Source organism: Theileria parva, chromosome 1, assembly GCF_000165365.1.
Source record: "Theileria parva strain Muguga chromosome 1, complete sequence, whole genome shotgun sequence".
NCBI lineage: Eukaryota > Apicomplexa > Aconoidasida > Piroplasmida > Theileriidae > Theileria > Theileria parva.
The window spans coordinates 1,375,104-1,401,694 of NC_007344.1; the positions used below are offsets into that span (position 1 = coordinate 1,375,104).

A 26,591-nucleotide genomic window follows, 5' to 3' on the forward strand; every position below is an offset into this window, starting at 1 on the left:
GCATACAAGGCTAAAAAATCACTTCTTAAGGTTTAAATCAGTTCTTGGCGGCAATAAACCATTTTCTCTTGCGATTTTAATTTGCTCGATATATTTAGCACGTTCAACCTGAAAAGGAAAATTAAGTTAAAAAAATTTACTTCGAGTTTCGCGTGATGATACCGAAGCAAAATCATCGACTGTCGCCAATTATACACAAAAGTTACTCCTAACATTCAATATACACATATAGGTGGAATAAATAGGAATAAAAGAGCATGTTGTATTCTTAACGAAATAATTAGCAAAAAGCGTATATATGAGAGGAAATGTGAGATTCATGCCAGATAGTAAATATAGTAAATATAGAAGTACCTAAGTATATAGTGGTGCCGATCAACACAGAACAAACTCCAAATGAAAGGTAATCGTAAATTTTATTTTTTTTAACATGGAATCCATAATAATTTATGCCTAAAGCCTTAAATAGTTCGAATCTGGGCCCACTACCCATTTTACAGAATCCACTCAATAAATCACAAATTCACCATTTAAATCCACTCAATATATATTCAACTATTATAAATTCACGATAACTGACGATTTTCTCACGAAAATTTGCAGTATCTAAAAAATAATGCAAAGGTATGGGGAATGGCGAGAGAATATTAGAGTTAGTTCAGAATAATTTTAAACAAATTATATCATATATTTCAAATAATTTCATAATTTGAAATGGAACCCACTTTGTCCACTCATATTTTAATCTAAACTAACTTCTCCTTCTTAACCACCCCTTATTTTCTGCCGGAACATTTGATCAAGATACACTTCATTTCTCACTTTTTTTCGAATCTGAACATTTTAAATAAAATTTCACAATTTTTCATTACATTCACCAATTTCTAAATGAATTTTAATACTTTGTTAAATTGGTAATTCCATCCAATAATTTTAAAATATTTTAAACCTGTAAAATAGTAGTAAAATTGGGTAAAAAGTAAAGATAACATTTATCAAATTTTTAAAATAATTTTAAAGTAAAATAGTTGGTAAAAAATGCTGAATCGCCGTCCTAAATTAGAAGATCTGACTGACATATCCACAGAATGCATAGCTTTAGCAAAGCAGCATCTGGAAGTGATAAAGTCACTCACAGACGTAAAGTCAATGTACATTCACTGCTACCAGCTGATGAAGCTGGGAGGCCTTGAGGCAGAGGTTCCTCGACTGGTGGTATTCGGCCAGCAGTCGATGGGTAAAACCACCCTCCTCGACTTCATTATGGGAGGACCAATAGGCTACTCAAGTACTGATACAGGCACCAAGCAGCCAGTATCAATCATCATGAAGCCACTCACAACACTAAACAGTATTAAGCAGTCACTCCTAGAAGGTAAGAACATATTTATACATATAAAGATTAAGATTTGCATTAAACATACTAGTTATATATTTTACTGAAATGGCCATAAAATGTTGTAGAAAAACAAGGAGGAAAGGATAAAGGTGCCAAATTGGGATATAAGGACTCAACCGATGGATCTAATGACTCACTGAGCTCTGAAGCTATGTTAATGGATGTAAAACTGGGTAAAACCGGTGAAGAAATCCTGTTAAATGAGGCAAACTCGATAGTTTGCAGATTTAATGGACGTTTCATGACAATTCACGAGGTTCAAGACGCAATGAGAGTCCATATGCAATCGCTAGGTCAGACAATATTATCCGACGAACTGGAAGTTGAAGTGTATGTGCCAAATGCACTCTACGCCATCTTCGTTGATCTCCCAGGTATTAAAGATGACTCGAAAGTAGGAGCTGAACTGACCAGAAACGTTGTGAGGAACTATGTCTCAAATAACCCAAATGACCTTTACATTCTAGTGAAAAAGGCCAGTGATGATCCTAGTAACTGGCCATGGTCGTTGAAGGAGTTTATAACATCATCTGCACCAGCAGGACTGGGCCTAACTCCACAACAGACAATGGTCGTAGGTACCAGAGCAAAGGAATTCTTGATTAACGAGAAAACAGATATCAAAACCCACGAAGAACTGGTTGAAAGAGTATATAAAAGAGGAGTAATTGATTCTAAAGGCCAAATGCTCCCCTTGCACCTCCTTGAATTGTTCTCCCTATCAATCCAGGCAAAAGAGAGTGGCGATTTCCTTAGCAACAGAGATGAGATGAAGGCACAAATTTCATCATCCCAACGCCAAATATACGACCTTCTGATAAACTCTTTCAATGGAGCATCACTTAATACTGAAGAGGCAAACCGTCTACGCGATGAGCTCTTTAACATTTTCAGCATTGACTCTTTCTTGAAAACACTAAATTACAAGTTCCAGCACCTAATGAACAACCAACTTAATAACCTGGAACGCAGACTAGTGAGAAAGAAGATAGAGTTAGAGAGACAAATCGCAGTCATGGAAGGGAAACTGAACAGGTTTTCACCCCAAACACTCAGAGAAAGCATTAAACAGTTTATACGCCAGTTGATAGAAGTGGTGCACAACATGATAACAGGTAACTACACAATAATGAAGTTGCCAATACCTGCTGAACAGTTCCTTAAAAACTACGGAGGTAATTTGCAAGATAACCTGCAAGACGGACATGAATTGGCCTTGAACTTGTTCCCAATGCCTGAGATGTATGACCCTGAGTTCTACGCCAAGATAACCAAGCGCACAGAAATACTGTACAAAAAGAAGTTGACAATGATGGACTCCATTAAACCGGGTCGTTACGTACGTTACTTCACCTCTAAAATCAATTCACACATGTTTGGCCTCATAGAGCCACCATCACGAACTAACCTCAGCACCTCAACTACTAGCAATAGTGACATAACATTTGACCTCCTCAACAAAGAATACTCGTCAGATGAATCAATTAACGTTGAGTTTATCCAAATAAACAACGGAGTCGAAACAAGTTTGCACAAGAATATTGACCGTAACAAGCTTGTGCTTCTAACACCACTACCAAGTGTATCCTTGGAAAGGTTGCAAGTCCCACTGTATGCCTGGCATAAGACCCAAGCATCAACAGGTTGGGTTCTGGTGAGACCAATAGTGATTGATAGACTTCCGCCAGAAATACTCATCCAGAAGTCAAATTACCGCGAAGTTGATATCGCCAATAAACAGATCTCATTCAGATACCTGGACGATTCAGGTGCACCCACCGGCCCCTCAGGATACCCATCCGACAATCTTAACTCGTACGGCGATAGTGTGAACACTGGTACGGCACAACACTCCAACTCAGTTGAATATAACATGGAAACCAGTGCTATGGACAAGAAGGACGAGAAGAAGTACAAGACCAAACTTGATAAAATGGACCGCATGGATAAGTTTGACAAGATTGACCGTGGCTCCTCAGATAAGTCTGACAAGTCCACTGAAAAGTTGGACAAATCAGTTGATAAGCCAGACAGAACGACCAATGACCGTTACTTGTACTTTACAAACTGCAGTGAAATATACCTCGAGGACAGAACTTCAATGCCCTATTACAATAGCGCGCTGGAGATGGTCAGTGGAGAACATGCAGATAGTAATTTGCTGAACCAGCTGGCCTTCACTAACATCAGTCACTGGCTCAAGTTCCACATTAAGCACATGGAGCCAGAACATGTATATACCAGTGGAGTTTTGTACCAAATGTTGAGAAGTATTCATCACGTTGTGGATAGGGCTGACTGGGAACCACTGGTTGCCGATTTAGTCCAGAGTAACGTAAGAGGCACCTTACTTCACGCTTCAAGACTCAGTGCTTGTGCTTGTGCAGCAGCACTGAGACGTGTTCTCAGAGCCTCACTAGAAGAAGTGTTCCGCTGCATCAGAATTAACGACCTCGACCACTCGTTGTTGGGCCTGTCGGAAAGTCTTCACTTCCAAGAACAAATTGACCAATTGTCAGAGGAGTTCTGCAGACAGAAGGCGCTTGAGTGCAGCAATGACATGAAAAACTTGATCCTTGAACAGACCTATTCAATCCAGTTCGACGTGGCAGTTGACATCTTTGACAGCTGCAACGAGTTTGAGAAGTACTTCATCAACACGAACAAGTACAGAGGCCACATGCAGGAGTTTTTGAATAACGTTAAGGAGAACATGGCCATTAGGAAGAGGAGACTGGCAATGAACGATTTATTTGAAAAGGGAGACACCAAGAACTCCATCGAGTTGATTTATGAGGAGGTCAAGGTCCAGTTCTGGGCCACCAAGATGCTCCTCTCATCTCCACTTACCTCCAAGCTTTACTCCCACTTTATCAAAAACGTTCTTGAGCGTAAACAGGTGATAAATGAGGACCCTGCAATTAAACTCGAGGCCGAGTTTGAGGAGTTTCTGCAGAGCAATATCTTGTACGAGCTGGTCGACGGTAACTTGGTGCCCAAGAATAACGCAAAGTTGTCCAACGACTATGACTTGAATGTCAAGTTCGACAGGTTTGTCGAAAAGTACAACAAAACCAAGAGAATTTTGGAATACGTAACATACGCCCTTGAGGGAATTACCAAATTCAAACATCATGCACACAATGAAGAGGTTGTTAACTTCCTATCACACCTCACCCTGTAATATATTATACTATATTATATTTGTATGTATCATTTTATACTATATTTCACTTCACTGTATTATTGTGTATATTCATATTAGTACATTATAGTATAACTTTATTACTAGTATATTGGTATACTACACATTACAAACCACTACATAAATTATATATTCATTGGTGTATTATATATTTGGGTATGTATAAAAAATTAAAGGAATGATTTTGAAAAGGTAACGAATGTGTGAACGTCATTTGGACACACACGATCAACTTTGTATTCAAAATACAACTTTACATTATCTTTGTTATCAAATGGCTCAGTTGAGTAAGTTAATACCTTAACTCCATTAGCATGCATTTCCTTAACAAACCTCTCTAGAGCCATTTCTCTCTTTTCCTCAAGGCCTAAAACCGGGAGTTCATTTAACCAGAACGAGTCTGCAACGTTTACAGACGAAGCCTTGTACTTCTTAACAAACTCTAATACTCTAGGCACCGAAGGTAATGAGGATACCGTATCAAATAACAAAGCTAAAGGAACATTTAAGTGGTTACCAACAAGAGGGAGAAGTAGGTCAGCTGGTGATTTGTTGGGATTATTTTCATTCTCATTATGGTAAAATTTAGAGCTTGGATTTAGCGGCGGCGGGATCCACATGAAAGAGGAGATGAACACATCCAAATGTCTATACTTCTCAAGAAGTTTTAAAACCTCTTCAGATAACTGTACCTTTGTACCTTTAAGTTCAAGGTTATATTTTACCTTGGAACCGAATTTATTGAAAACATCTTCCAAGGTTGGAAGGCGCTCATAATCAGTGCCGTTAACAGGTTTGTATCCTTTAGCTTCTTGCAAATACTTTTGTAGCAAATCACGCTTTTCAGATTCACTCAGTTTCTTTGAGTATTCAGAAACGGAATCTCGAGAATTAAGGCCTGGAAGAGTCCAGGGAGCTTTGAGCACAACATTCAGGTGTGAAACAGTGAGATTCTGAACAGAAAGATCTGGAGGGAATGTTGATAATTTACCATTTTCATATAATAAAAGGTTCAGACAGGCTGCACCGTAGGGTTCCATACCGTGACAAACGACGACTTCGCCATAATCAGTTAAGAAAAGATCAAACTCAAAACCGTCAGCACCCGCCTCCAAAGCCTTTTCAAAAGCTGATAAACTGTTTTCAGGGTATGAGGCGAAGGTTAAAACTGTGCTACAGCCCATGCCACGATGTCCATACACTTCAGTCCTTACCATGTTGATTTCAGATAAACAAGTGTTTTTAAAATTTTATCTTATTTTTAAATTGTGGTTTATTTGGAGAGAAGGGAGATTGATTGGAAATTAAGGGTCTAAAAAATGAAATTTACGGTTATTTATGACGAAAGAAAGTAAATTCTGGGTATAACAGACAATAATATTGATTAAGAAAGAAGTAAAGGTAGAAACAAAAATTAAATTTTAGTTATAACTCGACATAGGAGTAAAAGAGTGTTAAAAAGAGAAGACAAATAAATTATAAATAAAATAACACCAAAAATAGTTTGATTGTGTAAATAGATAGATTTGGAATTTGCACCAGATATGTGTACCACAAAATATAAAATCTAGACCCTAGACCTTATATTTTTATATTTTTTACATATTTTTTAGGAATTCATATTTTTTACAGTCCTAGGTACTAATTTTGTACCCATTTTTCTTCAATTTTACAATATTATTTCGTTCTTACCTCTTTTTTGTTCCAACTGTTTTATTATATTACATTAAATGCGGTTATATTATTAAACTTCCTCTACAACATTGTATTCAAGTGTAAATCTTTTCTTAATTTTTTATTTATCTGTAATTTAGGCTGATGTATTTTTTGCCTTTTTATTACGAATTAAAAGGATATTATTGTATTTTACGTGTAATTTTTAGTTTTAAAATAGTTTTTGTATCCTTTTTATTTTGTAAAAATGCTATATCCTGTGATTTTCATACAACTCCACTCAATTAACCAATTGTAACTCTAGTTTATGAAAAATAAAATACAAAGCTAATTTGACTAAAATTAAGTTAAAATAACAAAATAGTAAATTAAAATAAAGCCTGTATTCTAATGATATCGTGTATATTTATAGCAACGTCTACAGGGAAGGTGTTGGCCCTGAGGTTGTACAGGGGCGATGTGACCAAGGAGGACGCTCTAATATTTTGCAGGAATGTGTTGTCTAATAACCGAAATACATATGCTCCGATGTACAGGTACGAAAAGTTTAATTTCTTCCGGGTAAACATCGAAGGGTTCAACCTGGTCGCGTTGACGCGCCGAAATGGCAACTCCTTCCTAATATTCCATACCCTCACGGAGTTAAAGAAACTGTTGTTATCTTTCTTATCGGGAGTTGTGACTGAGGAGAACATTGTGGAAAATTCATTTTTGTTATACGAACTGTTCGATGAGGTGATTGACGGTGGCTATACCCAGAATTTAGAGCCTCTGGTGCTAACTGACGTCATGGCCACAAAGGCAACAGTCAAGGGATCTTTGGCCGATCCCAGCAAGTACGGCAACTACTTTCTTGGATTTCTCCCAAAGTTTGGAGTTTCGCCGGAAACTTTCTTGTTTGAGCACCTTTTACCGTTTGAGGGAAGACTGAATGACTCTGAAGAGTGTTTAGAATACTGTCAGGAAGTGGTCTCGATGATGGCCACCTCAGTGATTCCACCCTGGCGAAAACTAAACGGGGTTTCAAACAGGAACTCAATCAGCGTAGAACTGACTGAGAACCTGAACGTATTATATAATCATAATTCTGAGTTAGTAAGTTATGAAGTTACGGGCAGTATAGTGGTAAATTCAATGTTAATTGGAACTCCATTGGTACATTTAAGGATGAATGATGATTTTTCACACAATCTTACTAATAACTTAAATTCAAGCTCATCATATCAAACAAATAAAAGTAAGATCACAGTAATTATAAATAGTTATTTACCATAAGATAGTGTATTTACTTTGTTCTAGGTAGTAGCCAGTTCCATTTACCAGTGGCAGCCAAGCAAACGGTTCGTCTGGATGATTACAAGTTCCACCAGTGTGTGAATTTAGAGAGCATTAAAAGTAATAAAACTATTACTTTTATACCACCAGAGGGTATGTTCGTACTTCTGTGTTATAGGAGTACCAGTAGCGCAACTATTCCATTTATACTCCGACCTAAGGTTAAGCTCATTGATACTCTTCATATCAATTACTCAATATCACTATCACCAACGTTTTCGAAGGCTATTATTGCACAGAAGGTGTGCGTCAAGATTCCAATTCCAAAGACAACTAAGGAGATAGTTTCAGGAACAATCAGTACAGGAACAACAATGGATGTTAACCTGTCACATCACTTTGTAACTTGGAATTTTAGAAAGTTGCAGGGTGAAACGACTTTTCTACTGACTTTTACCGCCGCTCTAACAACTGATAGGTTCGGGAACTCTCTTCAATCGCTACCCTCAATATCGCTAGGCTTTCATATTCCCTGGTTCAGTGCCTCAGGGCTATACCTGTCGTCTCTAGACCTCTCGAACACCAAGAGCAAGGTGTCAAAAAACATCAATTATGTAACCAAAGGTGGATTATACCTACATCGCTTGAAACTACTATAATTTTTTCAATTATAGAATATTATGTAATCAGTTTTATGATGTGTAAGGTATACATTCAAGATACATTGTGGAATAACATTTATTAGCTGAATGGTGTAAGAAATAGTAAAAAAACGGCGATTTAAAGGGGAAATAAATATTTTAAAGATATTTTCTTTTATTATTTTGGAATCCATTTCCCCACACCTCTCTTTAATTTAAAATTCTATATTATTGTGATTTATCCACAATAAAAGTATAATATCACTTAATCAGAATATATAGATATAATATATCTACACGAAAGCTATAATTAGCAATCCATCTCTGATAATCTAATGTAAAATAGAACACAATTGTTTGTAAATCTTAACACAGTAATTATTAGAACAAGAAAATATCATTGTGTAAAATAGCTAATAAAATGAATATCAAAGTAGTATAAAGAAAGGTATAAATGAGAGTTCGAAGAGGAGGTAGTTCTCCAAATCGTAAGATTCGTAAAAAAAATAACAAAAGTAACCTTATTACCCTTACACTAATTATTGTATTTATTATTTATAAATTTATTAATATTATGTTTTAGTTAAGGATGGAAGAATCGATTCACTTAAACCAAACACTCTTTATTTAGTCCACATTAAATACGACTATACCAACGGTTCAAGGGAAGCTGTATCTAGTTCTCTAGATAACAAAGTAATTAGTTCTTCTAATTCCGGTTTGTCAAATGAAATTCTAAATCTTGACAGTCCAGAACAAGACCAAGAAAATGAAGTCCAATTACAGGAGAAATTGGACGAACTTCAGTCAAAACTGGAAGAATTCCTGGATAATTCTGAAGAAGATAACTATGAAAAAGTAGAAGATAAGGCTGAAAATACCCTGTTGGATGAGGAGGTAATGACTGACATAGTTAACAATAATGTGATAAACTTTAAATCCCAAATGTGTTTTGTGTGTATGGAAAACCATTCCTTAACCTATAATATGGCCTATAATTTCCAGACTGACAAGTACATTTCAAAGGATGACCCATTATATGTTTCATACGTCAAGAGTAACATTTTCCTCAAAAACGACGACTCTTTGAAGTTCGACAAGGATTCCATTTTCGATGCATCCTGGGAAGCCGAAGCCAACCACCTATGCAGCCAGATAATAAAATTCGTTAACTCCACCTCACCTTATAATCCTTTATCAAAGTCAGCTAAAACTAGTGATAAATCATCACTGAGTGATTCTGCATCAAAACCAAACCAAGGAAATGATGGATTAGATCAAAACAAATTTGAAAATTCAGTTTTTGAGGAAAAGATTGCTCATAATTCACTTTCAGGTATTTATTTAACAATGTGTTAATATTAATTCAGATAAAAATTATTCTCCAAACAGGAACGACATAAGGGTAATCGACGCCTTTAGTGGGATTGGAGGTAATTTGATCCCTTTCATAAACAACTTCAACTACTCCTTGGGTGTTGAGTTGAACAAGAAACGGGTGGAAATTTGTAAAGATAACATCTTATCTTACGGTGTTAAGAACCCATACGACCTCATTCACGACGATTTTTTCAATTTCGCCACGGAGTTTTTAAACAACCCAAAGTTGTTCTTTGAAAAATTGGGCAAAAAGTACCTGTACAGAAAGAACTCACCCTTTCAATTCGACTGGATTCACCTATCGCCCCCTTGGGGCGGTGTAAACTACAAAGGGAGCTCCAACTACGATATCTACAAGATTTCCACCTGCTTTCCAAATGTTTCACAACTAATTGAACTTTGCAGTAAGTTGGCACCCAATATAACTCTCTACTTGCCAAGATCACAATCACTCTCTGACCTCCTTAAAACCTGTTCTCGACATGATTACAGGTTCATTCTCATTGATTCATACCTCATTCCTCCAGTTTATAATAAGATCAGGGTATTTTCTTACTTACGGTTTCTAGTTTTACCAATTTATATCTATTTACTATTTATACAATCACTCACATTTATAAATTAATTTATAGTGTTGTATGATACACCTGATTAAAGATTATGGCATGTTTAAATCCAATGCTAAGGTGAAAAATGTCAAGAAGATGGGCACTAAGCTTCTATTTGCCAAGATAAAGGAAAGGGCTAAAGATGACAATTACAATGTCATTACAATAAACGGATATATTAACGAGTTAAACATTGATAACTTGATATCAATTGGGCTTTCAACGGTGTTAAATGAAACCAGTACAAATGTGTACAATAAACTAAGGTTACTAATCGCCTCCTTCAACATCAACACTCTCATTAATCTCATCAACGTTTCAATTCAGATATACTATTCTGAAGGTATTTTCATTAAATTTACCATACTTAGTTTATATACACGATTTAAATTATACACACATTATTTACACAATATACACTATACACGTTATTTACACAATACACATTATATACGCTATGTTTACACAATATAAATTGTAAAATTGTTATTTTTTTGCAGGACTGGTTAAGATGGATGGAAATAAGAGAACAATTGGCGGGATTTTCTTTTATTTGCTCAAGGTTTACTACAACCAGCTCTATAAACACATTGAAAAAAATAATAAAAAATAATAAACTTAATATTATAGAATACACACTATCTACTCATGCGTGGCTTATAGAAAATTAGTGGTAGTAGTAGAACATGAAGATGATGAGCAGGACGAAGAAAATCAGCCTGTTGTTCTGGTTGTTAACCTCGAAGTTGGTCAGTGTTGTGTTCTGGCTCCCATGGCTGACCTTGTACCTGTCAAGTTCCTTGGCTATGACTTCTGTCGCCTGTGCCATCTTCGTGTTCGCCTCATTCCTGATCATCTTTTCAAACACCATCTTCTTGTTAAACACCACGTCCGCATATATCTTTATGTTCAACTCGCTCTTCCTGTTCACGCTTTCATACGGGTCTTGATTTCTTTGGGTCTGGCTGTTATTCGCTTGACTACTGGTCTCATTATCTTTTTGTTGCTTATCTTTCTCAGGGTTACTACAATCTTCATCTGGGCTTACATTGTTTTCTAGGTTCGGGCTTACATTTGGGTTTACATTTGGGTTTACATTTCTGTTTTGGTCTGGGTTTCCACTAACGTTTTGATTGAACGTTTCATTAGGGTTTTGATGTTTGTCCTCATTAAGTTGAATCTGGATACCATTAATCTCCATTCTCGGGTTCCCACTGTCGTCTTTACTCTGTTTGTCACTCTCTGGATCTAGTTCCTCTGAATTCTCACTACTTAGGTCAGTAGAATTCTCCTGTTTATTGATGGGATTAGTGGTTCTAGGTGCACTGGAGTTGGAAATGACGGAGTTGAGGTTGTCAAGAGAGTAATCAGTAGGGGTAATGGAAGTGGCGATAATAGTGTAAACAGTGTAGAAGAATTTAGTGAAAGGAGAGTTACTGATGGTAGTCACAGACTGATAAATGGTAACATCGTTGAAGAAAACGTAACATAAATTCTCACAAGTGGTTATCTTCTTGTTGAAAAACTTAGAATTGGTGTTCTTAAGTGTGTAATTCATGTTAGTCCTAGCACAAAGGCCCTTCATTATGTCTCCATTCCTCATCTTTACGCTGACAACGTTATCTTCATTATCATCCTGAGTCTCATCCAGAGCGTTAATCTTTTGAAGATTTGACTTGATGGAAGTGATGATTGAAGAAGGGTTAATAAAGCTGCTGTTGGAAGTTTGGCCTTCAGTGAAGCCGAGAGCTTCCTTGGACATAGAAACAAAGGAATTTTTATTACTGTGATTTAGGACAAGATTATAGAACTGGAACAAGTCCATGTTCACGTTACAGTTGTACACCAAAGTCTTGGTATTGTAAAGTATATTGTAATTATTCACAATGTAATTCACCAAGTATTCAGCACTGATAGCGTTGTTCAATCTCAAATTTCCACCAACACTATTATTCTTGTAATGGTTTATGTAGTGTAATATTGTTTCCATATTCGTATCCAGAATCATAAAGGTATAAATTTTAGTATTTACACCTAGGGAGTCATTCTCGGGTGAATTTGCATAAACACAAAGCTTATTACTGTCAATGCTAAAATCAGTGATATCCACGAAAGGGATAGTACGAAAGTTGTTCTTGCTCAGGAAAAATCTGCGTTGGAAGAGTGAGTGAAAGCCCAATTTATCTCTAGTGATGTAAAGCACTCCGGGGACTTGGGGAACTCCCAATAACACACAACTTACCCTAAGAACAACAGGGCCACTCAGCTTTAGTCTCGACATTACGTAATCTTCCATCTTATCATTGGGTATTATCAACTCACTGCCTCCTGTATGGAGACAAATGTACTTGTCTGACTTTATTATCACGTGTGACAGGTCCTCTCCACACATTTTCCCATCACAGGACTCAATGCTATTTTCCCTATTTACTCTTCTAGCACTAATTCCTTGTTCTGAGGAATTTGAACCCACACTGGTGTAGTAGTTCGACCCATACAGTAACGCTATTATGTACAAATTATTGATGTATAATAATATGTTATCGTCAAAGCTTTCAAACTGTTTACTCCTGAGTGTACTTATTGATCTACTGTAGGTCTGGAGCTGCGGGTTTGAACTCACGGTGTTATCGGGGCTGATACTGCTGATTGTGTGCAATATATGGTTTATGTTATCTCCAATGTATTTCTTTATATCATCAACTATGTCAGAATTTTCAGAATCTGAGGCTTCAAGTGATTTTGAGGTAAATTCTATCATATTACATGCGTATGACAGATATTCGTTGGAGTAATCATTCACACCTGACAAAGAGTTGATAATGCTCTTACTCAATTTTTTACACAACTTACCATTCAATTGCCTCAGAACAATCCTATAATTCTCCTTACCCGGTGGTTCAGTTGTTTCACTCTTATTAGAACCTTCAGACACATTATCCTCGTTGTGGTTATCGGGTTTAGTAGTACCTGAGGAATCACCGGAGTTTGTAGTTGCGTCTTCCGAGGTATCATCAGTGTTAATGGGACATCTTGAAGGGCTTGAATCACCAAAAGTTGTTCCAAGATCACTAAAATGTGGAGTTAACTGTCTTTTAGTAATTCTTTCCTCCATTTCAACGGGACCGTTTTGATTCAGTTCCGTATTACACTCGACTATCGGAGAGTTTGGCGTATCACTATTATCTGAGTCATCAACATTAATACTGTTAACACTATCAATATTCGATTCACTAGTGTTGACAACAATGTCAGTGTTAGAGTTAGTGGTATCAACAACACTATCAATAGTGTTGGTAGTATTAGTAATACTCGAATTATTGGTGGTGTTAACAGTGTTAATTGAGTTAATGTTAATTTGGTGAGGGGGGACAGAATCAGAAATTTGTGACATTAGAAAGTAATAAATGTTGTATTTGGAGTAGTGGAACTTGTTAACTCTGTCGACAATGTCATAGTTGACGTTGTTAACATTATCAAAAAAGTAGGCCTTAAAGTTAACTACATCCCTGTTGAACTGGTTAATAGACTCTATCAGTTCATTCTTCATTTTATAACACTTTACTAATAGGTTTATATAATTATTGTACTTTTGGCGCGTTTTGACTTCATTTAATGTCATTCTACTTAGTTTATTGCACTTCATATACACGGTACTCGCATCGATCTCATTGCCCTTCAAATACTCATACAATGGAAGGTACTTAGTATTATCCATGCCACTCTTCACACAATTATCACCAGGTGTGTCAGAAATTGGGTTAGAATTAGTGGCAACATTGTTAAGCAGAGATTGTTTGAATAAACTACAATTTTTAAGTTTGTTTAAGAAAATCTCATCATTAAGGACTTCTTCATTGATATAATTCTTGAATTTTGGTATCGTACACTGAGTTGCGCCATTTAACTGGTTTATAGCGCTGATAATAATCTCCTGCAGAGCATTTTCATAGTTACTTAACTGTTTGAGTAAGTTCTGATACTTCCTGTATTTCTGAATTATCCTGCTTTTGTTGAGTTTCTTGCTAACAAATGACTTAGACTGCGTTGAAAGGGTTACTAGGTATTTATACTGGATTAGTAAATATTTGAACAAATCTCTGTAATTTTGATTATTTTTAACTTCTGTTGAAAATATTAGTGAGTTTTTGTGTTCAGATCCTTTATTTTCGCTGTTGTCCTCATTTTCAATAACCTTGTCATATTTGTTAATTTGGTCATTTAAACTATACTGATTGGAATCTTCGATTTTATTACGTGAATTTGATAAATGATTTTGTCGAGAATATTTTAACACGGTTTTGTTAAGTTTTAACAAGTTTTTTAAAATAATGACATTTTTGCTACTTTCGCTGATCACCGGTTCAAATTCGATTTTTTCCAAATTTGAATCCACATCTAATTTACAAAACATTTTATGGTACATTTCTCATCTTTACAAATAATTTGCACTCTGAATATTATTAATATATTACAAAAATCCAAGGGGTTTCAGTTCAAACCCCTTTTGACAACACATTTAACAAATAAAGAAAAAAATTGAGCTATGGTACATTTGTAAGTTATTTTTTAAAATTATTATAAAAATGTGTATTAAAATTGAAAATAAATAGTGTTTAATCTTTTGTCAGCACTATACCACTATTATAGTATTTATATCCCTTATTTTTTAATTAAATTACGCACCATTTTGGTCATATTTCTGGGCATATTATTAGATTCCTACACCGTAATTAAAGGCTTTTGTACTCAAAAGTACAAATCTCATCTGCTCCTTTTGACAATGCTTTTGATCAAAAATCTCTCCCTTTTCCCCTCATGCCAGCTGAGATTTTACAATAAATTAATTTATTTTAAAAAAAACTATGCAAAATATTCCGTAAATTTTAGTTTTGGTACTTCCCGTAGCACCTCCCCTAACCCTGACAACACATCACACACTAGGGCTAAGAATGAAGATAAAACAACTAATACTAGGACCACTAAGCGCAAATCAAAAAACAATAATTTAAGTAGTATTAAAGTAGGTGGAAATGATCTAAAAGGTGTTGGAGTGGAGTATAACAAACTCTATTACGAGTGTATGAACGAAATATACGATAGAAGGTTTGAAATTCACAATATTAAAGAGTCCAAGACTATCCAAGATTTAACAAAACAGGAATATGACATACTTAACAAAGTTTTTAATAGGGTAAATAACGCCTCAATGTTTTCTAAATCTACTTCTAACACACCAAATCCTTCAGTGAAGAGCAAACAGTATGGTAACACAGGTAATAATATCATGAGTATAAAAATTGATGTAGGAATAAGTCCTTATTGGGACCCATTTAAGAATATCAAGAATTTAAAATTACAAATCATTTCAGAATATAACCAATTAAAAAGGTAAACAACACTCAATCATTGTAAAAACATTTTTTTAGATTAGTTGATAATGTAAAACTGTATAAATTTAAACAAGCAGTTAATTCTCTCTCATCCTCTGGGATAAACTTTGGACATACTGATGCGTCAGATAATAAAGTTAACGAAGATAGTGAGAGTATGTATATAAAGAACGAGAACTTTTGGGATCCCGATCGTAATAAACGGTTAATTTTAAATAACAATAATAAACCCTTTTCATTTCACGGTAACTTTATACTAATTATATTAATTCTATAATGGTTGTATAGTTAGTAATAATGTTAAAAAAAATTTAGATTTACATGTATTACACAATTTTATAAGTCAAGATGGCCAGATATTACCGAGAAGGATAAATATGACAACACGCAAACAACAAATACAGATTTTTAAGGCTATTAAAATCGCAAGAAACTTGGCACTCTTCCCATATAACAATAAACCCTCATATCATAATCAAATTCCACTCATCAATCCCATAGAAGTACCTTACACATTTTTACATATCTTTCATAGCTTTATAAATTGTTAATTTATTTCTTTAGTATATGTACAATGAGCTGTTTTACAAATATAAGAATGAAAATGACTTGAGATGTAAAACGATGATACAAATTTTACAGAACAAATACCCAAATATTAACTATCACAAGTAATTTTTACCCCTATATAGTTTAAACTATAACATACAAATAACACAGTCAATAATATTGTTAAATAGATGAAAAATTATATTAAAAAATGGTGTATATTTTGTACAGGTATTTGAAATATGAGTTTACTAGGAATACCCAATTTCCCTACAAAAATGAGAGCTAAATGGAAAAAAATAAAATAAATTTAATGTCTATTCATTGAATTATCATCCGTTCTAATTAATTTCCATAAATTATTTATTTATGTTTTACACTATAAAGTTTGTGTGATTCATCACATTTGCTCCTTTTTACATCCAATTCACTTTTATTTGTGCTATTTTGATTACTTTTTTGTAGAAGTTTAAAAAAATTATAAATTTTCATTTTTCCAACTGTAATGTGTATGATTTCCCGAAACTTACCCTAATGTGTATCCAATACTATTATGTATAATAATAGTATTTTTTGTATATGGTACCATAAATTGTAATAATTAATTCCAACCTCTAATTATTAATTGTAACATGTAAAATATATCCTAATGTATGAAAAATCGGTTAATGCTAATATTTAATGTTTACCCTTTACGTCTTGTACCATAAATGATTATAATGTGAATAATAATGGAAAAGGATCATGTATCGAAATGTATCTCAGAAATTGAAAACTACTTGAAATCAACAAACGCTAACGAGAACATTCTAAACTCATTTAACACCCTGAAAAACTTGATTATTAACTCTAAACTTAACCTTAGTGTCGTTAAACTCTTACTTTCAAAGTTAAATAACTCTTCTTCTAACTTACAACCGATTAACCCTAGTATATTTAATCCGGAATCAAGTAATAACGAGACGATGACTCCAGAGAATCGAGGCTGGACCATTGGAAAGAGTAGAAGAAAGAAAAAACTGAATAGCGAGAACGAATATATTCAACAAATTGGCTTAAACTGGCACTTGGATTTGATAGAACTTTCAAACTATCCAACGGTTCTAGAAACAGGCCCAATTGTGGTTGTAGGAAAGCATCTTCTTCACTGCGTAGGGAATCTCATTCACCCCAATTTCAACACTAACTTAATACCTGTACTTCAAAATCTACAACAACACTACCTAGCCAATCCCTACCACAACGCTCTACACGCCGCCACAGTATACACACTTATATACATAAATTTTTATATACTCAAACATCTATATACTCAGTCATTTACTTAATTATATAGTTAATGGAATTATATATTAATAATTTGTAGGTAGGGCATATGAGTAAATTATTATCGAATATAGTGACTACAAAGCGTAGATTGAATCCTTATGAGGAGTTTGCGTTCATAATATCATCGCTAGCGCACGACGTCGGTCATCCAGGTATTTGCTCACACTTAAATCACATTTAGGTAAAACTAATAATTATCTCTCAAACACAAGTAATGTGTTATCGCTGATTTACAACGATAACAGCACTTTGGAAAACTACCACTGCTCACTTCTGTTTTACATTATTAAAAACAATACCAACTTCTACTCTATAATCCCCAAGGACATTTGGCCATCACTCCGCAAGAGAATTATTCAACTCATTCTTTCCACTGATATGATCAACCATTTTCTACATATCGACAACGTCAAGGTTTTCTATCCCTTAAACATAAAATTAATCACTTTAAACAAATAACTAACTTATATAAGTTATTCTCACAAATGTTCCCAAATATTCACAGATTATTTTCAAATTGTTCAATATGGCTGAATATTTTTATAGGAAAAGAGGCTTCAAGGAAAGTTTGATATTAAAAATGATGACGATTTTTGGCTTTTATTAGTGCTATGCATAAAGGCGGCTGATATAGGACATAATTTCCTACCCTGGGCAGACCATTTACCCTGGACCCAAGTACTCTTTGAAGAGTTTTACAAACAAGGAGATGAAGAAAAAATGCAGTCAATTTCTCCACTTATGTTCTTTGATCGGAATGAATCTCGCAACATACCCATTCTTCAACTACAATTCTTCAATACCATGACACAGGTAATTATACACACTAATACACATTTAACACTAATATACTTAGTTATTACTAATATACATCTATATACACTAATACACATTTATTACTAATACACATTTAACACTAGTATACTTAGTTATTACTAATATACATTTATTACTAATACACATTTATTACTAATATACTTAGTTATTAATTTTATCACAGCCGTTGTTGAGTGAATTGAATTATTTTGATGAGAATAACTTTATAAATGATATATTATCGAAGAATTCGAACGATAATGCCAATAATTGGAAAAAATATGAAAATAAATCTATACATGACATCTTACTTGAATTAGAAAACAGTAACTTGAACCAAGATATTCCTGACGCCTTCATTAACAATTCATAATATTGTATCATACTATATACACATACGAGTATATTAAACAATATACAAACAGGGTAGATATCAAAAATAGACTGAATGCCTTTTATCATTTTGAAAACAACTTTCTCTCAAATTTTGTTTTATTTTCTTCAGAATTATTTTCTGAATATTTTCAGTATTGGTATTTCGGAATTAACATTAATATCAATTCAACCATTTGTTCTATCTTAACATTTTTTCGGCCCCCTAATTAACAACATCAGAATTAGCTCGCCTATCTTCTTGAATACTCCCATTATTGTAATATACAGTATTAAAGTCTGGATAGTTCTTTAAGTTATTTATATCATTGGTCTTCATAAAATTAATATTAAATTTCCTAATTTATTAAACTAGAATTGAAAACATTAATTTAGATCCAATCATCTTAATTTTTATACATAACATAACATATTTTCCGGTTATCAAATTTAACCTTCAGAATTAATTATATTCATACAATTTATTTAAAACTAATTTTAATATAACTTAATTTTAGTAATTTATTTACATCACACAATCATTAATTGTAGATCTTAGATCCATGTACTCTAACCACTATCTTAATTTCACAGAACATTACCAACTTAAGATGTTATAGAATAAATTATCAAAAATATACGTGTATAATAATATATATGACATTATGTATACTGTGATTTTATTTAAAATACATTAAATTTAGGAAGTTAATATCTTCTTTTGGACTCTAACTTTTTAGTTCCAGACGAGGAGCCGTCGTTAATATATTCCCTTGTTGTTACATTTCCCCTGCCGTCATCCTCCTTCTCAATAACTTTTTTATATACAGTTCCTAAAAATATTATTAATTAGGTATTATAGTACCGTCAGCGTTTTGTTGCGTTATTTCAGTTTTGGTTATTATTTTATTGTTGACCACTCTCGTGGTTGTACTGGTGCTTGTGCTGGTGAATCCTCCACCGTTACTAAACGACGAACTACTGAAGATTGCGTTTGAAAATCCACTGGTAGCAAAAGATGTTGAAAATCCATTACAAAAGTCATCTAAAACCAATTTGTTTTACATATGTTAGGGATACAAGTGATAGAATTGTATCAAAGAGTAAATAATTAATGGGATTGAAATAGTTTACCTTGAAAGAATTCATGATGTCCAGTGTTTCCGTGAAAAAGAGATGAACCAGGAAACATATCATCACCAAACCCAAATGAACTAATCAAAATTATACTTTACTCAGTTAAAAAATTATATAACTGGGTAATTTGGATAAAAACATACTTGTTGCCGAAAACCATTTGAAAAATTCTTTGCGCGTCATCGAAGTTGAAATTATTTGCGTAGTTCTGGTCAAAGCCAAAGTTCACGTTATCTAAATAAGATTAAAAAACCACAAAAATACTGTCATAATTTCGTCTTTTCCTCTTATCTGACAACACTTCATAGGCTTGAGATATCTTCTTGAACATTTCTGCAGACTTTTCCTTATTATGCGGATTCTTATCTAAAAGTTTTATTCGGGAATTATTTCAACATAATTACCATGAATTAATTATTACTTATGTTAAATAAATTATAAAACGATAGATGTACTTAATTGATAAAAAATACCTGGATGATATTTCATGGCAAGTTTTCTGTACTGTTTTTTAATGGCATCTTCATCTGCGTCTGGTGAAACGCCCAGTAATTTATAATAACCGGATGGATCGTTCGATTTCATTCTAGAAATATCAGTTGATTTATAAATATTTAAAAATTTTTATGAAAGATAACCAATCTTTTGGATAAATTAGAAAATTTTAAATTTAAGGTTCAAGATATGAATAAAATTATTTCCTCAAAGACCCCAGTTTAGTATTTTATTTATTTTACAAAAATATATCCTCAACAAAATGAATAAAAACTGATTTCAATGATTTTTCTTTTAAATCAGGTTCAAGATTGGGGTAGACAAAGGAATCTCATATATCACACTTAACCTTTCATTTATTCACACATTTTTACACTTTAGTCCTTATCTTTCACTTCATCTTTAGTTTTTTTCATATTTTTAATTTTATAACAACTCCATTGGTATTTTTATACTTTTCCATTTTTTAAAATTTATATCCTTTACTTTTATTAATTTTTTTAAATTAAAACTTCCAATTTTATTAAAAGTTTTGGATGATACTTTATCACTATTTAATCTGAATATAAAATAACTTTATCGAAGACTGTGTGAAGGGATGGGCATTAAGGTGTTAAAATGGTTAAAATTCGTTACTCTGAAGATGTAGTAAAATTAATATCGCAACTGTACCTTTCCGAACAGACGACTGGTAACTTGATAGTAAATTATTATCCTTTAGATTTTGAAGATTTTTTAGCCCGTTTAGACGACTGGTTGTCGTTTTTTGAGAATCATTGGAACATATTAATTGAACCAGTAATTAATAATTATTATAATAATTTATTATTTTAGATTAAAAAAGAGTTTTTTGATAATTATGTGTTAAAATTAGACTATGAAGAGCTTTTGAATTTGGATGTTCCTCCGTCGGTTGAGGCCTTCAAAAAGGATTTCTACTCCTCTCCTGAGCTAATAATTGCTCTGATTTCATCCTCGCTTCACATTTTATCCATTTCAAAGTATAATCAAACTCGGCTAGTAAATTTTAATGATGATAAAAAGGTTAACGGAGTTAATTGTAGATTAAATGACAGTGTTACTACTGCATCAAATTTATATAAACCTTCAACTAACTGTACAAATGTACAAACAAGTCAGTCAAACTGTGTAAATAACTTTTATGACGCTGACCCATCCATGAATAAAAAAGTTAACACTAAACTATATCAAAAGTCAGGTCAAGAAAATAATGTAAAGAGGGAGGAAGATTGTTTTTTAAACAGTTTAGGACCAGAATCTAGTTTAGCATACCCTAAGAAACAATCTCAGGATGAAGTAGATGATTATGCAGCTCTTCTCAATCACTTCAATGACACAGTGACCACAAATAGCATATTCGCCAACTCGTCTAATATAAGTCAAGTTTCCATCCTGAATGAATTAGATCGTGCAAGATCAAATTTAGCATGTGAAGTTAAAAATGAGCAATCTGGCTCTATTTACTCAGGCTCAGCGAATTTTTCTGGCACCATGAGTTACAGTAATACTCAAGTAAATAACACACAGGCTATTAACTCCCCAATGAATATTTCTCAGAATAACAGTGGAGTTGAGAATACTCCACAATTATTCCAAAAAAACGATAAAAAAATTATCCAGGAGGATGCGGAACAGGATAATATAGCAGACAAGGAGGATAGTACTATAATAATAGAAAATAAATTAAATAACATACTAAACAGTACAAAGTTGAGCAAGTATATATACTTAAACGAGATAAGATATAAGTATGTGATAGTGCGAATATATAATTATAAGCCTATAATAAGCTTTAATAATTTAAGATCTCACACTATTGGCTGTATCGCATCAGTACTCGGCCAAGTGATTAGAATCAGTAAACCGAAAACTCTAATCCTGTTTGCACTGTTTACTTGTGCAAAGTGTGACGAGTGTTTTTTTAAAAAGTTCAACTCAGGGATTTTTACTTCACCTAAAAGTTGTATTAACCAGTCTTGTAATAGTAAGCTTTTCATCCTTAATAAACATTACATTATCACAAACACATATCAGATTCTCAGGTACCCACTGATACATTAGTTTGATTTACACATAATACAATTTGCATAATGAATTAGGTTACAGGAGTATATAATTGATGACATGAATAATATCAAAACCAATTCAATACTTGATATACAGGTAAAGATTATCACCCCTTACCATAATACACGATGATAAAATTTTAGATAATGGACGACCTGATTGGTATGTACAATTTGGGTAACATATTGAATATAATTGGTATCATAAAGATAAATAATGAAGTGAGTGCACTTCAAAATGGCTCTAGTAACAGTCTTGTGTACAAGTTGTACCTGAACACAATTTCAATTAACATTTACAACAACAATAATCTGAACAATAATAAACACTCGAATTATTATAAATTTATTAATGACATTTTCCACAACGAGCCGAACAGGTTTTACCTCATCGCAACATCTCTTTTCCCAAATCTCAAAGGCCACTACCACATCAAAGGTAGATATATTATACATACGTTTACACAATGTTTTCATTAGTTGGACTGCTGTTGAGTTTGTTTGGATTTAATCACACGAGTAGTAATAAAATGCTAAGAAGCGGTGCTAAGGTAAAGCGGGAAAATATCCATGTACTGTTAATCGGTGAACCCGGTGTCGGTAAAAGTCATATGCTATCCTGTATTTCATCTCTCGGTACTTTTCACTCAGTTAATTATACTATTTTATCATATTTTATCATATTTTATCATATTATTATATCATTATGCAGTTGACTGTGGTATAAAATTTCCATAGGGAATCACGTTGTGAATGGGAATAATATAAGTAATAGTGGGTTGAATGTTGGTATTATAAAGGATAACAATAATGAATATAACATTGAAGCTGGATTATTGGTACTATATAACAATTCAATACTATGTATTGACGAGTTGGACAAACTCAACTCCACGGTAACACGACGCACGGTTATATTGTTTAGAACATACTACTGGAGGTGATGGAGAAACAGAAAGTAAGCATAGCAAAAGGTGGAATTATTAAGACACTCAACGCAAATACTACTTTAATCTGCGCCCTAAATCCAACACACTCAAAATTCAAATTCACGTATGACACTATCCCTTGACATTAAATATGTTAATGATATTTTAGTAATGATAACATAATTGCGAATAATATAAAGCTGTCAAATTCGTTGTTGAGTAGATTTGACCTCATATTCCTCCTAATGTAAGTTAATCAACATGATAATTTTCCAGAAACGATAAGAATAATTATTACGATAATTGTGACGACAACAATGAACTCGTCAGGAAGCTAAAGTCATTCCAAGTACTTAACACACTTACTAGTTACACATAATCTGTTACACTCCTAATAATTGCTTAGAAATATGATTACTTGAATAACGTGTTGATAAATGAGTATATTGAGTATAGTAAGAAGTATGTGAACCCGAAGTTCAGCAAGGAGGGGAAGCTAATGCTATACAAATTCTTCAAGGATATTCTGGAAATGTCAAATAAAAATTGTGATGCCAACGGGAATCCAATAAACAACTGCCTCATGAAAGTGACAATACGACAATTACAAGGACTCATACGACTGTGCAAGGTAAATAGTACTCAATGTGTAAATATTTAGAGCAGAGCTAGAGGCGACTTGTTGAATGTGATCACAGCGGATCACGTGAAGGATGTGATTGAAATCTTCAAGAACACAATTTACTATCCGTTATACGCAGTTAACCAGAACACAGTGGAAACACCCGTGAAACCAGCTCCCGTGAAGAAATGCAATATCATCAAAATATTTTTGAATGAAATCAAGACGACGAACATGGAAAAAATGACCAACGGAGTATTTACACAAAATAATAAATAATTTGTAGATGATAAAGGATATGGCTAAAGAATTAATCGAGAAAAATAACATCAATATGGACCCAGACGAATTAATCTACAAGGGTAATCAAATAAATAATAAACTTCAGTAAATAATATTTTTTAGTAAATAATATTTTTTAGTAAATAATATTTTTTAGTAAATAATATTTTTTAGTGAATAATATTTTTTAGTGAATAATATTTTTTAGTGAATAATAAATTTCAGTGAATAATATTTTTTAGTGAATAACATGGGATTTATACTTAAGGATGGCACATCATGGAAAATTAACATTTAAGGAGGATTCCAGTGATTATAGTACTCAGTTCATGACTGGGAGTTCCAGCGAATATTTATAAATTTACCCAGTAACTAATATGTTACTCAAGTATTATTTTGTATTGGAAAAATTAACGTAAATGTGTATAAATGTGTATAAATGTGTAATTGAGTAAACGTGTTGTCGTATGGGGAGCTGATTGAGTATTAAGAGTTTGTTTGTTTGTAATTTCTGTAAAATCACGCCTAATCAACTGGGTTTAAACACTTTTGTTAACAGGCGTCATTTAAGATTAAAAATTTAACACTAATTTTTATAACCGCTGGAAACGATACACAGAATTCCGCTATCTACGGAAACTGAACATTCCTATGATTTTTCATCCTCTATACCATATTATCTTAAAAACGAGACTAAACACAGACTTACTGGATCTTTATTTTGTCAATTGGATTTTGTAGATTTTATATTTCTAAAGGCAGTTTACGATTATTTTAACCAAACGCATTTTAATGACATTTTCAAATAATTATTTTCTTTATGAAGTTGATTTTATGAAGTTGATTTTTTATGAAATAATTTTTACCAAATTGTTTTACTAAATTGTTTTACTAAATTGTTCTACTAAATTGTTCTACTAAATTGTTCTAAATAGTTCTACTAAATATTGTTAAATTTGTAAAAATGGCTTTAAAGAAGGGCAAGGCTGTTATGAGTTACTTTGTGAACCGTCAAGGGTTGAGAATAAGAACCTACGCTTGTGAAGTGGATAAGCCAAAGGGGAAAATATTCCTAGTCCACGGGATAAAATCACATTTTTTGGGTGATTTCGTGGGATACAACGTTGATTGGTACCTTAAACATCTGGGTGAATCCAAGACCAGTCACGCCTTAGAATTAGAAAAATTTGAACGAAACTTAGTATTTAACAGGAGCTTACATAGTTCTTCTAAAGTTAATCTTCCTGTAGAACCAAACGGTACTCAGAAGAAAGAAAAAGGTGATGAGGAGACTAGCAGAGTTCATATGTTTAATTGTGATAATTTGAATGGTAGAGATTTGTTCGAGTTAACCCCTCGTTATAAGTACGAGGGTTCATTTGTAGAGTACCTTAACAATTTGGGATATTCAACTTACTCCCTGGACCATCAGTCTCACGGGTTATCCGAATCCGCAACTGAGAAACGCTGTTACTTTAACAACTTTGATGACATTTGCTATGACCTGATCCAGTTCATAACACTGGTCAAAAAGGGTAATTTCTTCGACACAAACCAGACTTTTAACGAGGAAGACATTTTGAATAATGGTCCAAATCCTAACATCACCACCTCGACACTTTATACTAATAAGGACCAAAATGATATGTATTACCTTTTCGGCTTATCTATGGGTGGAAATGTAGTACTCAGAACCATGCAACTTTATAACCTAAAGTACAAAAATGCCACCAATAATCCAAAAGTTAACCTTGTTGATGCACTCGTTTGTTTTGCAGGCATGATCGATATTGACTTCCAGTACGCCTCTATCAAGTTCCTATTCCCACTACTACGACTCGTTAATAAATTTGCACCTAAACTCGGTGTCGGAAAACTCCCAGACTTTGTAGAAACACTCACCATGTTCATGAGATCCCATGTAATTCACTACTCAATTACATATACCCATTTATACCCATTTATACTTGGTTATTTACACTTATTTATTTATACTTATATATTTATACTTGGTTATTTAGATAAATATTGCTAATGTTGGCTGTAGGACCCGCATTATTACTGTAAGAAACTATGTTTAAAAATGGCGTTTATGATCTATGATGCGACAAAGACTCTGGATAAATCGTTTGATCAGTACCCTAGAGACTTGCCAACAATGTTTTTACACTGTTCTGACGATAAAACCTGCGATGTCAAGGTAAAACACAGCTAAGTAATAATTTTTAGGGCCCGAGGTATCTTATGAAGACTCATTTTTCAAACTCAAGTCTGGTTAAATTTCACGAAATCGAAGGAGGCGCTCATGTTATCACTTCACCACTGTATACCAGCATCACAGGGCCTCTAGTCTCTGAATTCCTACAAAGCCTACACAAATAATTTTTCATTCCCATTC

General features: G+C 33.5%; 11 protein-coding genes across 11 annotated transcripts; 7 read left to right on the forward strand and 4 right to left on the reverse strand.

The window, feature by feature from the left end:
• Positions 1-3: 3 nt before the first annotated feature.
• TpMuguga_01g02535 (putative integral membrane protein) lies at positions 4-623 on the reverse strand. Its single transcript, XM_061305240.1, has 3 exons — positions 355-623; positions 141-208; positions 4-108 (listed from the first exon to the last, which is right to left on the reverse strand). The coding sequence occupies exons 1-3, from the start codon at positions 491-493 to the stop codon at positions 19-21; spliced, it is 297 nt and encodes a 98-aa protein (XP_061161987.1). The 5' UTR covers positions 494-623; the 3' UTR covers positions 4-18.
• A 43-nt stretch (positions 624-666) lies between these two features.
• Positions 667-4,597, forward strand: TpMuguga_01g00658 (Dynamin family protein). The gene is made up of 2 exons (XM_761086.2): positions 667-1,375; positions 1,465-4,597. Exons 1-2 carry the CDS (start codon positions 1,039-1,041, stop codon positions 4,581-4,583), a joined length of 3,456 nt encoding a protein of 1,151 aa, XP_766179.1. The 5' UTR covers positions 667-1,038; the 3' UTR covers positions 4,584-4,597.
• Positions 4,598-4,755: 158 nt separating this feature from the next.
• Positions 4,756-6,121, reverse strand: TpMuguga_01g00659 (Glycerophosphoryl diester phosphodiesterase family protein). The gene has a single exon (XM_761087.2). It carries the CDS (start codon positions 5,819-5,821, stop codon positions 4,775-4,777), a length of 1,047 nt encoding a protein of 348 aa, XP_766180.1. The 5' UTR covers positions 5,822-6,121; the 3' UTR covers positions 4,756-4,774.
• Positions 6,122-6,284: 163 nt separating this feature from the next.
• On the forward strand, positions 6,285-8,448 carry AP2M1 (Adaptor complexes medium subunit family protein). The gene is made up of 2 exons (XM_761088.2): positions 6,285-7,515; positions 7,578-8,448. The coding sequence occupies exons 1-2, from the start codon at positions 6,669-6,671 to the stop codon at positions 8,210-8,212; spliced, it is 1,482 nt and encodes a 493-aa protein (XP_766181.1). The 5' UTR covers positions 6,285-6,668; the 3' UTR covers positions 8,213-8,448.
• Positions 8,431-10,819, forward strand: Tgs1 (Trimethylguanosine synthase). The gene is made up of 5 exons (XM_061305037.1): positions 8,431-8,709; positions 8,778-9,530; positions 9,565-10,118; positions 10,207-10,525; positions 10,683-10,819. Exons 1-5 carry the CDS (start codon positions 8,649-8,651, stop codon positions 10,793-10,795), a joined length of 1,800 nt encoding a protein of 599 aa, XP_061161611.1. The 5' UTR covers positions 8,431-8,648; the 3' UTR covers positions 10,796-10,819.
• TpMuguga_01g00662 (putative integral membrane protein) lies at positions 10,745-14,767 on the reverse strand. Its single transcript, XM_761090.2, has one exon. The coding sequence runs from the start codon at positions 14,606-14,608 to the stop codon at positions 10,850-10,852; it is 3,759 nt and encodes a 1,252-aa protein (XP_766183.1). The 5' UTR covers positions 14,609-14,767; the 3' UTR covers positions 10,745-10,849.
• Positions 14,768-14,849: 82 nt separating this feature from the next.
• Positions 14,850-16,413, forward strand: TpMuguga_01g00663 (Ribosomal protein S18 family protein; the record flags this gene model as incomplete). The annotated part of the gene is made up of 6 exons (XM_761091.2): positions 14,850-15,458; positions 15,492-15,573; positions 15,612-15,820; positions 15,891-16,078; positions 16,140-16,246; positions 16,356-16,413. Exons 1-6 carry the CDS (start codon positions 14,966-14,968, stop codon positions 16,411-16,413), a joined length of 1,137 nt encoding a protein of 378 aa, XP_766184.1. The 5' UTR covers positions 14,850-14,965.
• A 136-nt stretch (positions 16,414-16,549) lies between these two features.
• On the forward strand, positions 16,550-18,657 carry PDE8A (3'5'-cyclic nucleotide phosphodiesterase family protein). The gene is made up of 5 exons (XM_761092.2): positions 16,550-17,386; positions 17,491-17,605; positions 17,635-17,867; positions 18,000-18,266; positions 18,436-18,657. Exons 1-5 carry the CDS (start codon positions 16,856-16,858, stop codon positions 18,640-18,642), a joined length of 1,353 nt encoding a protein of 450 aa, XP_766185.1. The 5' UTR covers positions 16,550-16,855; the 3' UTR covers positions 18,643-18,657.
• Positions 18,658-19,290: 633 nt separating this feature from the next.
• Positions 19,291-20,546, reverse strand: dnaJ (chaperone protein DnaJ). Its single transcript, XM_761093.2, has 6 exons — positions 20,252-20,546; positions 20,043-20,144; positions 19,922-20,012; positions 19,776-19,855; positions 19,507-19,686; positions 19,291-19,474 (listed from the first exon to the last, which is right to left on the reverse strand). Exons 1-6 carry the CDS (start codon positions 20,361-20,363, stop codon positions 19,350-19,352), a joined length of 690 nt encoding a protein of 229 aa, XP_766186.1. The 5' UTR covers positions 20,364-20,546; the 3' UTR covers positions 19,291-19,349.
• Positions 20,547-20,587: 41 nt separating this feature from the next.
• MCM8 (MCM2/3/5 family protein) lies at positions 20,588-24,587 on the forward strand. The gene is made up of 14 exons (XM_061305038.1): positions 20,588-20,964; positions 20,995-21,071; positions 21,108-22,336; positions 22,394-22,457; positions 22,505-22,799; positions 22,841-22,996; positions 23,099-23,256; positions 23,286-23,413; positions 23,459-23,536; positions 23,566-23,638; positions 23,696-23,920; positions 23,951-24,166; positions 24,198-24,273; positions 24,436-24,587. The coding sequence occupies exons 1-14, from the start codon at positions 20,892-20,894 to the stop codon at positions 24,489-24,491; spliced, it is 2,904 nt and encodes a 967-aa protein (XP_061161612.1). The 5' UTR covers positions 20,588-20,891; the 3' UTR covers positions 24,492-24,587.
• Positions 24,588-24,685: 98 nt separating this feature from the next.
• TpMuguga_01g00667 (putative lysophospholipase family protein) lies at positions 24,686-26,575 on the forward strand (the record flags this gene model as incomplete). Its single annotated transcript, XM_761095.2, has 3 exons — positions 25,158-26,114; positions 26,241-26,393; positions 26,423-26,575. The coding sequence occupies 3 exons, from the start codon at positions 25,158-25,160 to the stop codon at positions 26,573-26,575; spliced, it is 1,263 nt and encodes a 420-aa protein (XP_766188.1).
• Between the last annotated feature and the right edge of the window lie 16 nt (positions 26,576-26,591).